Consider the following 14129-nt stretch of genomic DNA (forward strand, 5'->3'; position numbering starts at 1 on the left):
GCACCTGGCGGCTCTCTGCGGTCTTGCCTCGCAGACTGGCAATCCACTTCTTCTAGGCTGGAGAAGGAGGGGGGGGGGGCGCTCATGCTTCATTGCACAAGGGCCCACCTGCACCCGGTGGCTCGGCTCCGCAGCGGTAGCAGATGCCTTCTTCAAAGCCGAAGGGGGACGATTGAGCTCCATTGTACGAGGCCCCCTTCTAATCCCGGCGACGCACGAACTTGTTGGCACGTGAACTTGTTGCCTTAAACTTGTTTGCTCGGCCGCTTCTCTGGAATGCACTTTCCTGCTTCTGCATTCCTCAATTAGCTGTGCTGCAATCCGATGTGGTCTGGGGAACTCGAAGTAATCGCAGGAAACAGCTCCATATCTAACAACATCGAGCATTTTGTTTTTAAGAAGCAGCCAGTTAGTTTCGACAGAACGCATCAAAAAACTGGTGTGGAATGAAGCAGCAAAATGTGCGAGTTCCGAGTTAATTGTCGAGTAATTCCCTATGTCATACAGTTTGATCTCTTTGGTTATCTTTGTAGGTTGTGTAAGCTGACAGGAGTACGATGCATGGATTATAGAATGATCACTAAGACCAGGCAGATGCGTCATTGCATAAACTTTGTCATGATCAGAAGCAAAAATGATGTCGAGTATGTTAGAAGAATGACAACTTTGAACGATAGGTTCAATGACAAGTTGCGTTAATCCAAAGGTTAGGCATTATATGAGGCATGGTTAGGCATATATATATATATATATATGGGAGGTTGTGGCCAAGTACTGCACCACATTAAAGAGTGCGCAATAGAAGTCGGTGGTAAAGCCGTTAGACAGGAAACCAGTAAGCTATCGCAGGAGACAAAAGATCTGATCAAGAAATGCCAATGTATGAAAGCCTCTAACCCTACAGCTAGAATAGAACTGGCAGAACCTTCTAAGTTAATCAACAAGCGTAAGACAGCGGACATCAGAAACTATAATATGGATAGAATTGAACAGGCTCTCAGGAACGGAGGAAGCCTAAAAACAGTGAAGAAGAAACTAAGAATAGGCAAGAATCAGATGTGTGCGTTGAGAGACAAAGCCGGCAATATCGTTACTAATATGGATGAGATAGTTCAAGTGGCTGAGGAGTTCTACAGAGATTTATATAGTACCAGTGGCACCCACGACGATCGTGGAAGCGAAAATAGCCTAGAGGAATTCGAAATCCCGCAGGTAACGCCAGAAGAAGTAAAGAAAGCCTTAGGAGCTATGCAAAGGCGGAAGGCAGCTGGGGAGGATGAGGTAACAGCAGATTTGTTGAAGGATGGTGGTCAGATTGTTCTAGAGAAACTGGCCACCCCGTATACGCAATGCCTCATAACCTCGAGCGTACCGGAATCTTGGAAGAACGCTAACATAATCCTAATCCATAAGAAAGTATTTACTAAGGTAATCGCAAATAGAATCAGGAACACCTTAGACTTCTGTCAACCAAAGGACCAGGCAGGATTCCGTAAAGGCTACTCAACAATAGACCATATTCACACTATCAATCAGGTGATAGAAAAATGTGCAGAATATAACCAACCCTTATATATAGCTTTCATTGATTACGAGAAAGCGTTTGATTCAGTCGAAACCTCAGCAGTCATGGAGGCATTACGGAATCAGGGTGTAGATGAGCCATACATAAACATACTGGAACATATCTATAGCGGCTCGACAGCCACCGTAGTCCTTTACAAAGAAAGCAACAAAATCCCAATAAAGAAAGGTGTCAGACAGGGAGATACGATCTCTCCAATGCTATTCACCGCATGTTTACAGGAGGTATTGGGAAGAATGGGGGATAAAAGTTGATGGAGAATACCTCAGCAACTTGCGATTCGCTGATGATATTGCCTTGCTTAGTAACTCAGGAGACCAATTGCAATGCATGCTCACTGACCTGGAGAGGCAAAGCAGAAGGGTGGGTCCGAAAATTAATCTGCAGAAAACTAAAGTAATGTTTAACAGCCTCGGAAGAGAACAGCAATTTACGATAGGTAGCGAGGCACTGGAAGGGGTAAGGGAATACATCTACTTAGGGCAGGTAGTGACCACGGATCCGGATCATGACACTGAAATAACCAGAAGAATAAGAATGGGCTGGGGTGCGTTTGGCAGGCATTCTCAAATCATGAACAGCAGGTTGCCACTATCCCTCAAAAGGAAAGTGTATAACAGCTGTGTGTTACCAGTACTCACATATGGGGCAGAAACCTGGAGGCTTACGAAAAGGGTTCTGCTGAAATTGACGACGACGCAACGAGCTATGGAAAGAAGAATGATCGGTGTAACGTTAAGGGATAAGAAAAGAGCAGATTGGGTGAGGCAACAAACGCGGGTAAATGACATCTTAGTTGAAATAAAGAAAAAGAAATGTACATGGGCCGGACATGTAATGAGGAGGGGAGATAACCGATGGTCATTAAGGGTTACGGACTGGATTCCAAGGGAAGGGAAGCGTAGCAGGGGGCGGCAGAAAGTTAGGTGGGCGGATGACATTAAGACGTTTGCAGGGACAACATGGCCACAATTAGTACATGACCGGGGTAGTTGGAGAAGTATGGGAGAGGCCTTTGCCTTGCAGTGGGCGTAACTAGGCTGATGATGATGATATATATATATATATATATATATATATATATATATATATATATATATATATATATATATATATATATATATATATATATATAATACTGGTTCGATTCCACCTAGCACTGAATAAAATGTTTTTTACAGAAGCCCATGCACTAATGCCCGAACCACTCATACCAACATGCCCTAACCACTGAACTTCAGCCGCTGGATGTCGGCCATGACAGCGGTCAAGAAATTATGTCCTTTTCTGATGTATATCTCACCTCGCGACAACAACCAACACTTGGCGTTTTCCCTTTTTTTTTTCAGATTTCTGCTCCCGACATGGGCATCATGGAGCCGAGCCATTACATTGTTACGTTGGGAGGAAATAAATATGAGGATATATTGGATATGGTTTGGAAGCATCTGTTAACTGTGGATGAAACTCTCAATGCTGATGATACTGATTCCCCTGTCAGAATCAAAGCTATCGGTAAAAAAATGTACGAGGTGAGTAATTGGGGGCACGTCTTCAAATGATCTGGCATTCGTTGCAATAGTGGTTAAGCGAGTAGTTTGATTATAGTTTTAATATATGGTCCTTTGATATTCTCCAAATAAAGTACTCATGCTATTAGACTGGGACACATTAGGAGTGAGGATCAACGCTCAATATGTTAAAACATATTCGGTTCGCAGATGACATTGTCTTGTTCAGCAACGACGGTGACGAACTGCAAAATATGATTGAGGACCTTGACCAAGAAATTCCGAGGGTAGGCTGAAAATTAATATGTAGAAGACAGGTAATGCTCAATACTCTGGCGAGAGACGAAAAATTCATCATCAGCAGACAGCCTCTAGAATAAGTGCAGGTGTACGTTTATATAGGCCAGTTGCTCACAGGGAATCCTGAACATGGCAAAAAAAATTTTACGGAGGAATAAAAATGAGTTGAAATGGGAATAAAAATACGTACTCCTGAGGAGCAGGCAGCTTTCAATCAGCAACGCCACGAGCAGAACCGGGAACTAGCTCGCCTACGCCGTGCCGAGGCATCAGGCTGGGCACACGAACAGGCTCGTGCAACCGAGCGCGAGCGGCAACTGCGTACCGAGGATCCGGCAGCCTATCAAGCCGTCGTTTAATGAACAGTCAGGATGAACCCAGTGATAAACACCGGAGCGGCACGTTTCAGCTTCTCTGGTTAACCAACTGTATGGAGTGCTTGGGGGGTGATTTTTATTTCGTCAAACTATTTGGCCACCGCCTGGCAGATTCGTTACCGCCTGTCAGGCTAGCGCCGAAAACAAGGTCAACGCAAAACTGGCTGGCAACGTCCGCGGGAAAGACGATAGGCAGAGGGCCCAACAGCAAAGCGTTTTCGTCGTGTGTCATCCCTGCTTCTGGACTTCGCTGGCTCAAGAATTGTTACCAATTTATTAGCTCTACATATAATGTGCTCTGGCATTCCTACCAATTTTAGCCATTTTTCTTACATTCTAAATGCACTTGCACGTGTTCACTTTAATTAGCCCTGGGTTTATATGCTACCTTTGCCATGTTTCTCGTTAGTTGTGTGTGCGCTGCAGCTTCATAATGAATAGCTACCAACTCGCCGAACTTCCACTACTTTTGCAATCTATATAATTATTATTTGCAAGTACATACTCGAGAGCACTGTAGTGAACATAATCACTAGTTATCCCTAGCATTTTCACGCTGTGAGCTACATATGTTCAGAAAGAAAGTTTAATGGAACTGATTCATAGAAATGAGAATGAATAAATGAGGGCTACTACTGTCATATTAAACAATTTGATTCATGATCACTTGTGACTCAATCCTACCATCACGTAGTTTTAACATTCAAGTGACCATTTCTATGACTTTTCATTTAATTGATACCAATGACGACGTGCAAGAATCAAGGCTACCACTGTCATACTAAAGAAAGTGATTTGTGATCACCAATGACTCAGTCCTACCATCTCGTAGTTATATCTGAATCATCGTTTGTATGATTTCTCACCTAATATTCATTACACTATACTGCATAAAATACGAGAACATCGAAATGAGCGTATCAGTAATGATCATTGGTAGCCACGCGTAATCTGTCAGCAGCGGTAACCAAAGAAATATTGATTTAAATACTTTTTCATTGATATTAATACGGACGTATATGAAGGCTACCACTATCATAATAAGCAAAGTGATCAGTAACTGACTCCTACCACTCCTAGTTATCATAATTGTGTCACCGTTCGAATTATTTTTCATTGTATATCATTGAGTATTGTATATCATTGTGATGCAAAAGTTGCGCTCGGTGTTATCAGTTAGCGATGATAACCAAAATGCCCATCTAATTACAGTGAAAATGACACCAATGAAGAGGCGCATGAATGAAAACTACCATTGTGCCAGTAAAATAAATTATGCCCCTTCTTTCCCTGTACGTCAGGACGCGAATGTTCATCATAGCTGCACATTGAAGTCCATGAGTTTTACCATCATCGACGAACCCTTTCCCTTCAGTTAACGACCAACGAATCTTTTTCTTCTGTAGTACTGCTTCGTCGCTTAGTAGCCGAACAAAAGAGCCCTAGAAAAAAAGAATTCCATTGAGCGGAATAAAACGAAACTGGATCCACATATAGGGGGAGCCATAGAGTATATGCTACTAGAGTGCAATTAGCGGAGGAATACTCGCTGCGCTGCAATCAGCATTTTAAACATCACCCCATGCATTTTGAACAAGTCTACAAAAGTGTGGCAAAGAAAAAATCGAACCAATTGAGCGAAATTACATAGAGGCAATAAATAGCGTGAGACCGTTGTCAGAATTAATTAGGCTTGGGCATTGCTCAGCAATTGATATTTAAAATATACGTCCTTTATAATTACGCCGGCTGCATCACGCCAGGGTAGGTTTCGCCGCAGTAGTCAATGTCCCAGATTCCTGGACTTGAAGTTGTGTCAAGCAATTGGTATTTAAAGTCAGGATAAATTATCCGATTTCTCGTTCACTGGCTTTATACGACCTATGCATTGTTCGAGACAGCGAGCGAAAAGAGGCGACGAATCACTCAAGTGCGGTCTGTTTACAGTCGCGATTGACCGTGGCTTTTGTCACTTTCACTCGGGCTGCCACGTGCCTGACTCGGCCTGCAAGGGTTGGGCCGTGCCTGTGTCGGGTATGGTTGTTTGCGTCGAGCCGGTGTTGGCTGTCGGTATACCCCAACAGGGGGCCGCGTTAGGCCTAGTGGTGGTGTGCTACCTGGGATCGCACTTGGACTTTACACGAAACTTCATGGCGGCGGCGGCCTGGAATGTTCGTGTAATTGCTATCGTAAAAAAATATTTGGTGCCTGGACGGCCTATGAAGCCCACCGGATCCCTGAGTGCTAAGGTATTGCTTTGAAAGTTTTTATGCCGTGCGAATGGCCTCTTACCGTGGTAGTTTTGCTCACCTGTTCACAACCTTGAGGATCGTGCTATTTCCTTTGCAGCTTTTAGAATACAGCAAAGACCTGGACTACACAGCGGTGCCACGAATGGTCAAAGCAGATGATCTTGGATCAGTTTCAGATGAGCCTGGCTTCACTACCAATGTTGTTGTAAGTATATTGACACGTGTACTTATCTTTATCGGGCGACCACGTTTCACCGCTTAAGAAATGTAATCGCACAGCGCGGCACGCGCCTGCATGTATCCGAAGTTTCTGGAAAGTTATCGATGCTTCTACCCGGCTGTCTGTTGTCGCCGAACCTTGTGTTATCTAATTTCATCGCGTGACGCGAATGGTGTAGAACTTTGTGGAAGGCACGCGGGTCCGAACGATTAGTCTGGAACATTCGACGACTGCTCTATAAAAGCCGACGCGCTTGACCCGCTGATCAGATTTTCGACGATCGCCGACCGTGTTCGCCGCTATCGTTGTGCTATAAGTGTAGCCTGTTTTGTGGGCACAGGTTCGCCCAATAAAAGTTTGTTTTGTCGTTCACAGTATTGCTACTGTGTCCTTTGACGTCACCACTACGTGACATCTGGTGGAGATGCTTGTGTGTTCATGTACCGAACGCCCCCGCAAAGCCGCGATCCAAGCCCAAAGCCCGAGGACAAAACCAACGTCGCCCAAGACCAGCGTGCTAGCCGCCGACTGCAAGGACTGCCCCCAGAGCACGGACTTCTACCTGAGACGAGCAGGAAGATTGCCATCAAGTCCACTCCAATGGCAGCCCCAGCATCCCCCGTCGTACTGCAGCAACCCAGGGAGCCCCCCACGTTCCGCGGTTCAACATTCGAGGACCCGGAAACCTGGCTCGAGACGTACGAGAGGGTCGCTGCATTTAACAGCTGGAACAGCGACGACAAACTGCGACATGTCTTCTTCGCATTGGAAGATGCTGCCAGAACGTGGTTCGAGAACAGAGAAGCCACCTTAACGACCTGGGACCTTTTCTGAAGCGGCTTCCTGCACACATTCACAAGCGTCGTACGCCGAGAACGAGCCCAAGCACTACTAGAAACCCGAGTGCAGCTGCCTAACGAGACCACCGCGATTTTTACAGAAGAAATGAGCCGCCTATTCCGCCACGACGACCCGGAAATGTCGGAGGAAAAGAAAGTCCGGCTACTAATGCGTGGTGTAAAGGAGGAACTTTTCGCCGGTATGGTACGAAACCCACCAAAGACCGTCGACGAGTTTCTTCGCGAGGCCACTAGCATCGAGAAGACACTCGAGATGCGAAACCGGCAATTCGACCGCCGCACCAACTCTACAAACTATGCCGGACTTCAATCACTGGCCTCCAACGACCTGCGCGAGGCTATCAGGGCCGTCGTACGAGAGGAGCTTCAGAAGATCTTCCCGTCGTCGCAGCCTCAAGTGGCCTCGATCGCTGACATTGTCAAATATGAGGTTCAGCGGTCGCTTGGAGTTCCGGAGGTGCAACCCCAATTATCCCAACCCCAGCCCGAAGCGTTGACCTACGCCGCCGTCGTACGCCGTCAAGGTCCCCCTCCGCGACCACGCCAGGGCCCAGCGACGACGCAATTCCGTCGTCCGCCGCCGCCGCCGCCAACACGCCCACCCGTCGCCCAGCGCACCTACGCGAGGAAGACGGACATTTGGCGAGCCCCCGACCACCGCCCGCTTTGCTATCACTGCGGAGAAGCCGGCCATGTGTACCGCCGATGCCCATACCGGGAGATGGGACTGCGAGGATTCGCCGTCCCATCTGCGCCCGCAGCAAGGTGAACGCCCTCGCGATATCGCCGACTACCTCGCCGCTACTCAGTGGAGCACTCGACGACCGTCGCATTCGCCATCACCAGGCCGCTACCTGTCGCCGCAGCGCAGACTATACACTGGCCCAGCCCGGGGCCGGTCAGCGAGCCCATATCCGGAAAACTAAAAGCGGCAACCGATGGAGGTGCGGTTTCTGTTCGTCGAACTGACGAAGATCCTCCGCCGCCGACGAAGACGATGAAGAAACCATCTCGATGAGCTAATGACGACACGCCGCCATCCCGACGAAGTCGCGAAGCCAAGACTACACCGACGACAGACGGCTTGATGACGCGACGTTCCAGCTTCAGTTCAACGCGGCGCAGCCGTGATCCGACGCCAAGACACAACTGCAACGCCAGACAAAGAACCACCGACCTCGACGTACTTCTCGACGGCCACGCAGTCACTGCCTTAGTCGACACATGGGCCGATTACTCCGTAATGAGTGGACACATCACCGCCCAGCTGAAGAAGGTTAAGACTGCATGGGAAGGCCCTCAAATTCGCACCGCAGGAGGACACCTCATCACGCCGACTGGAATCTGCATGGCAAGAATAACCGTTCATGACCGGACTTACCCTGCCACCTTCGTTATCCTCGAACAGTGTTCACGAGACGTCATTCTCGGCATGGACTTCCTGAACCAACACGGCGCAATCATAGACCTGAAGTCGAAATCGATAACGCTGTCGGAAGATCAAGCGATACCGCCGGAGAGCTTTCGTAGTCACCACGCCTTGAATGTTCTCGAAGATCAAGTGAGCATCCCACCTCGCTCGAGCATTGGTATTTCGGTCGGCACCGAAACACTCGCTGACGTAGAAGGCGTCATCGAAGGCGACCAACGTCTACTGCTAGACCGTGAAATTTGCGTCGCAAGAGGGATCGCTCGACTGCTTGGAGGGAAAACTGAAGTGTTGCTGACAAACTTAAGCCGAGAGTTCAAGCACATCAACAAGGGCACGACGATCGCGTACATCGAGGAAATTCTGGAAACCAGTAATGCGTTTGTCCTCTCCAAATCCGCCGCATCTACCCCGACGACCATGTTTCCCGAACCAGACTACGACATATCCAAGTCTCCCCATGATTAAGCAACAGCAGCTCAGAAGTCTGCTCCAACGATACAAAGGCTGCTTTTCGACGTCATCGAGGATTCGACAAACACCAGTCGCCAAGCATCGCATAATAACCGAAGAGAGCGCTCGACCACTCCGCTAGAGCCCTTACCGAGTTTCGCCGCGAGAACGCGAAGCTATAAGAGAACAAGTCGACGAAATGCTGCGCGACGACATCATCCAGCCGTCGAAAAGCCCGTGGGCATCCCCTGTTTTCCTGGTGAAGGAAAAGGACGGAACCCTACGTTTCTGCGTCGATTATCGTCGTCTGAACAAGATCACGAAGAAGGACGTATACCCCCTCCCACGGATAGACGACGCATTGGATCGGCTCTGCAACGCTAAATACTTCTCTTCAATGGACCTCAAGTCTGGCTATTGGCAAATAGAAGTCGACGAAAGAGATCGCGAAAAGACGGCCTTCATCACCCCAGACGGCTTCTACGAGTTCCAGGTTATGCCATTCGGACTATGCTCGGCGCCTGCAACGTTTCAGCGCGTCATGGACACGGCGTTAGCAGGATTGAAGTGGCAGTCCTGTCTCGTTTACTTGGATGACGTCGTCGTCTTCGCCGGAAATTTCGACGATCACCTGAGGCGGATGCGACAGTACTAGACGCCATCAAGTCATCAGGGCTCACTCTAAAGCCAGAAAAGTGCCGCTTTGCTTACGGTGAGCTTCTGTTCCTAGGCCACGTAATCAGCAAATCTGGTGTCCGCCCAGACCCGCAAAAGACAGCTGCCATCGCACAGTTCCCGCAACCCATCGACAAGAAGGCAGTGCGTAGATTCCTTGGCATGTGTGCCTACTACAGGCGCTTTGTCAAGGACTTTTCACGCATCGCCGAGCCGTTGACACGTCTAACTAAATGTGATGTGGAGTTCAAGTGGGAAACGCCGCAGGCCGACGCATTTGAAGAACTCAAACGACGCATGCAGTCGCCGCCGGTACTTGCGCACTTCGAAGAGTACGCCGATACAGAAATCCATACTGACGCCAGTAGCCTAGGCCTCGGTGCCGTTCTAGTCCAGAGGAGAAACGGAGTCGAACAGGTGGTAGCTTACGCCAGCCGGTCGCTGTCAAAAGCGGAAGGCAACTATTCTACGACCGAAAAGGAATGCCTCGCCATCGTTTGGGCTACAGCTAAATTTCGCCTTTATCTTTATGGCAGGCCATTCAAAGTCGTCAGTGACCATCACGCGTTGTGTTGGCTAGCGAATATAAAGGATCCTTCAGGACGACTGGCACGGTGGAGCCTCAGACTACAAGAATACGACATCACTGTAACCTACAAGTCCGGACGAAAACACTCCGATGCCGATTGTCTATCACGCGCACCCATTGACCCGCCGCTGCAAGATGACGAGAATGACGACGCCTTCCTTGGAATGATAAGCGCGGAAGACTTCGCCGAGCAGCAACTGGCAGACCCGGAGCTAAAAGGCCTCGTCGAATATTTGGAAGGGCACACCGACGTTGTCCCCAGGGCTTTTAAGCGCGGATTATCTTCCTTCACGCTTCAAAACAATCTACTCGTGAAGAAGAACTTCTCACCAGTCCGCGCCAATTACCTTCTTGTTGTCCCGTCAGGACTTCGTCCAGAAGTATTGCACGCCCTACATGACGATCCGACTGCTGGACACCTCGGATTTTCCCGGACACTATCGAGGATACAAGAAAAGTATTATTGGCCGCGCCTGACCGCCGACGTCGCCCGTTATGTCAGAACATGCCGAGACTGTCAGCGACGCAAGACACCGCCGATGAGGCCAGCCGGATTACTACAGCCAATCGAGCCTCCTTGCCGACCATTCCAGCAGATCGGGATGGACTTGCTGGGACCCTTTCCGACGTCAATAACCGGAAATAAGTGGATCGTCGTGGCGACGGACTACCTCACCCGCTTCGCTGAAACAAAAGCACTGCCGAAAGGTAGCGCAGCCGAAGTGGCGACATTCTTTGTCGAAGACATCCTGCTGCGACATGGCGCCCCAGAAGTCCTCATCACCGACAGAGGAACGACCTTTACAGCGTAGCTCACCCAAGCCATTCTGAGATACAGTCAGACAAGGCACAGGAGGACAACGGCCTACCACCCGCAGACGAATGGTCTTACGGAGCGACTGAATAAGACCCTCGCCGACATGCTAGCGATGTACGTCGACGTCGAACACAAGACCTGGGATGCCGTGCTGCCGTACGTAACATTCGCTTACAACACGGCGGTGCAAGAAACAACACAGATCACGCCGTTCAAGCTGGTCTACGGCAGAAACCCGACGACGACGCTCGACGCCATGCTGCCGCACGTCACTGACGAGGAGAACCTTGACGTCGCTACCTACCTCCAGCGCGCCGAAGAAGCCTGACAGCTCGCCCGCCTGCGGATCAAGAACCAGCAGAGGACCGACAGCCGACACTACAACCTCCGACGACGCTTCGTCGAGTACCAGCCCGGCGACCGTGTTTGGGTATGGACCCCGATACGCCGACGAGGACTGAGTGGGAAACTACTGCGACGCTATTTCGGACCCTACAAGGTCATCCTACGTATTGGCGCCCTGGACTATGAGGTCGTGCCAGACGGCATTTCGCATTCACAGCGGCGCCGCGCACGATCTGAAGTGGTCCACGTGGTGCGCCTTAAACCCTTTTACTGACGCTGACGAATTTATTTTTTTTTCCTCTGTGCTACAAGTGTTTTTGTTCATTACTTTCGTTTGTTTGCAGCATCGGGTCGATGCTTTTTAAGAGGGGGGTATTGACACGTGTACTTATCTTGATCGGGCGACCACGTTTCACCGCTTAAGAAATGTAATCGCACAGCGCGGCACGCGCCTGCATGTATCCGAAGTTTCTGGAAAGTTATCGATGCTTCTACCCGGCTGTCTGTTGTCGCCGAACCGTGTGTTATCTAATTTCATCGCGTGACGCGAATGGTGTAGAACTTTGTGGAAGGCACGCGGGTTCGAACGATTAGTCTGGAACATTCGACGACTGCTCTATAAAAGCCGACGCGCTTGACCCGCATATCAGATTTTCGACGATCGCCGAGCGTGTTCGCCGCTATCGTTGTGCTATAAGTGTAGCCTGTTTTGTGGCCACAGGTTCGCCCAATAAAAGTTTGTTTTGTCGTTCACAGTATTGCTACTGTGTTCTTTGACGTCACCACTACGTGACAATATTATGTATTCATGTATCATTGGGAGGTTACAGGAGCCGCTTTAGTGGCTGCCATCAGTTCTCGCAAAGACGGTTAGTCGTGTGGAGGTGGGGACGTGCCGGGTAGAAGTAGGAATAGACGTAAGGAACTAAGAAGTTATCGCAAAGGAAAGACACCGAGCGCCACACCGTGTGAACTACTTCCTGTCCAGTTTCCCTTCGTTATTTTTCCCTTCGATCTTTTAATTCAAAATACTAAGGCAGCCCAGAACAGTTGAAAGTCTCGAGCACCGTCGGAATTGGAAGTCAAAATGAGCGGCGAAGAAAAACCGCGTTGTGCGCCGCGGGGATCGCCCACTGCGGAGCGCATTCCCCTCTGAAGCCGTTCTGGAGCACTTGTAAGTAGCGTGGGGGTGTCACGGGGCCGAGCGGAAACGATAACATATTTCGACACTTAAACAAAACTAACTTCAGGGTAAAGCTGAAAAACATGCATCGTGTTATAAGCCATTTACAGAATTCAGTTTTGCGCTGTAAGCCCTTCATCAAAATGCTAATTTGCTCTTACAGTGGGTAAACTGCAACACTCGCCGACGAACAACTTAAGCATTTGGTTAACAAATTTCGGTTTATTCTTCAAAATGCTTATTCATCCTATGAGTAGCTCGGCCAGCTACTCATAGAATTTGTCGAGGAATCAAATACATCAATGACAACTGCATTGTCATTGCCAAAGATGCTGCAAACAAATTCGTTAGCTCTACGCAATGTCAATACATGTAAAATATGTATTTCTTCATAAAACAGTATATTTGTATGTCCCAATAAACTGTGCCACAAATAACTGATATGAATGCTTCCACCTTTTTTGTATATTTAAAAGAAAATATCACACAAACTTTAGAAGTAAATCAGTTCAATATCAGCAATAGAGCGCATGCCGCTGTTATGAAAGACCTGAAGGCCATGAAATGAAAAAGTTGAGGACAAATACTTAAATGAAACGTTGTAATTCAAGAACCTTCCTTACAATTTCGTACATATGCGACGGCAAGGGAAAAATCTCAATGACGCTGACCTTCGTTCCAATGTATTGCGCAGGAGCAGCTGTCATGACCACTCGTGTATTGGGAGTAATTGGACAAAAATTATAGTCGCAACAGAGAGCACATATAAAAGCAGGAGTTCTGCAAATACTGCATTATAAATGCGAAAATACGATGGAATATACAAATGCGAAGATGCAGCTTGATAAAGTGCAAGAAAGTGTCACTGGAAACAAAGTTCACTGCATGTATACACAAAAGCTCGCAACAATATATTTAAATATACATGCAAGTATACCCAATAAATATAAGTATCTAAACAAAAGTCACTGCATATAATGCATCAAACAAAGCAAATAAACATGTTAAACCTCATTAGCGCTGCCGCAATGCAAAGCAAGTAAACCTAATTAGCGCTCTCAGAACAAATCTTGTTCCCGCAAGGAATGCTTTTTCTAATTCGCACTCCCTCTGTATGCACGCTGCCGATACACTTGCCTGCGAGGCTCTCATTCTTGCCAAGTGAAACAGCTCTGGGCTGTCCACCGCCAATCGTTATGTGCCTTTAGACCTTCAGTCATTCGTTTTATTTTTTCGCGCTGCTTGCCGCAGTTTCCCTCCACGCCGGCTTTCTGGGCAGCTGGTTCTTTGTTACGCTCACTGATGCGACCTCAGCGCTTCGTCTCTCTGTGACATCACGAGAGCTCACTTTTTCTGTCACTCCACTACATGAAACAGCCTTAGTGGCTCCCCCAAAACACCGCAATAAAGCGTGATCAGCACGCTGATCACGTTAAAAGTAAATACTGCTGTTCAACTTTCGCGGTAGAACCCCGCCTTAGGCAATAACGCAAGAGAACATTTCCACATTTTCGCCCTCCTTAAGTTTTGCGC

General features: G+C 48.3%; 1 protein-coding gene across 2 annotated transcripts in view; it reads left to right on the top strand.

Annotated features, from left to right (window-relative positions):
- LOC139056347 (uncharacterized) overlaps nucleotides 1-14129 on the top strand; it is a 184517-nt gene that overhangs the window by 103119 nt on the left and 67269 nt on the right. For both annotated transcript variants that reach the window (XM_070534512.1, XM_070534511.1), the window contains 2 exons: nucleotides 2935-3117; nucleotides 6123-6230. In XM_070534512.1, coding sequence (XP_070390613.1) covers nucleotides 2935-3117; nucleotides 6123-6230 — 291 coding nt within the window. The remainder of the gene's footprint in view (nucleotides 1-2934; nucleotides 3118-6122; nucleotides 6231-14129) is intronic.

Source organism: Dermacentor albipictus, chromosome 2 (genome assembly GCF_038994185.2).
Source record: "Dermacentor albipictus isolate Rhodes 1998 colony chromosome 2, USDA_Dalb.pri_finalv2, whole genome shotgun sequence".
In the NCBI taxonomy this organism is placed as follows: Eukaryota; Metazoa; Arthropoda; class Arachnida; order Ixodida; family Ixodidae; genus Dermacentor; species Dermacentor albipictus.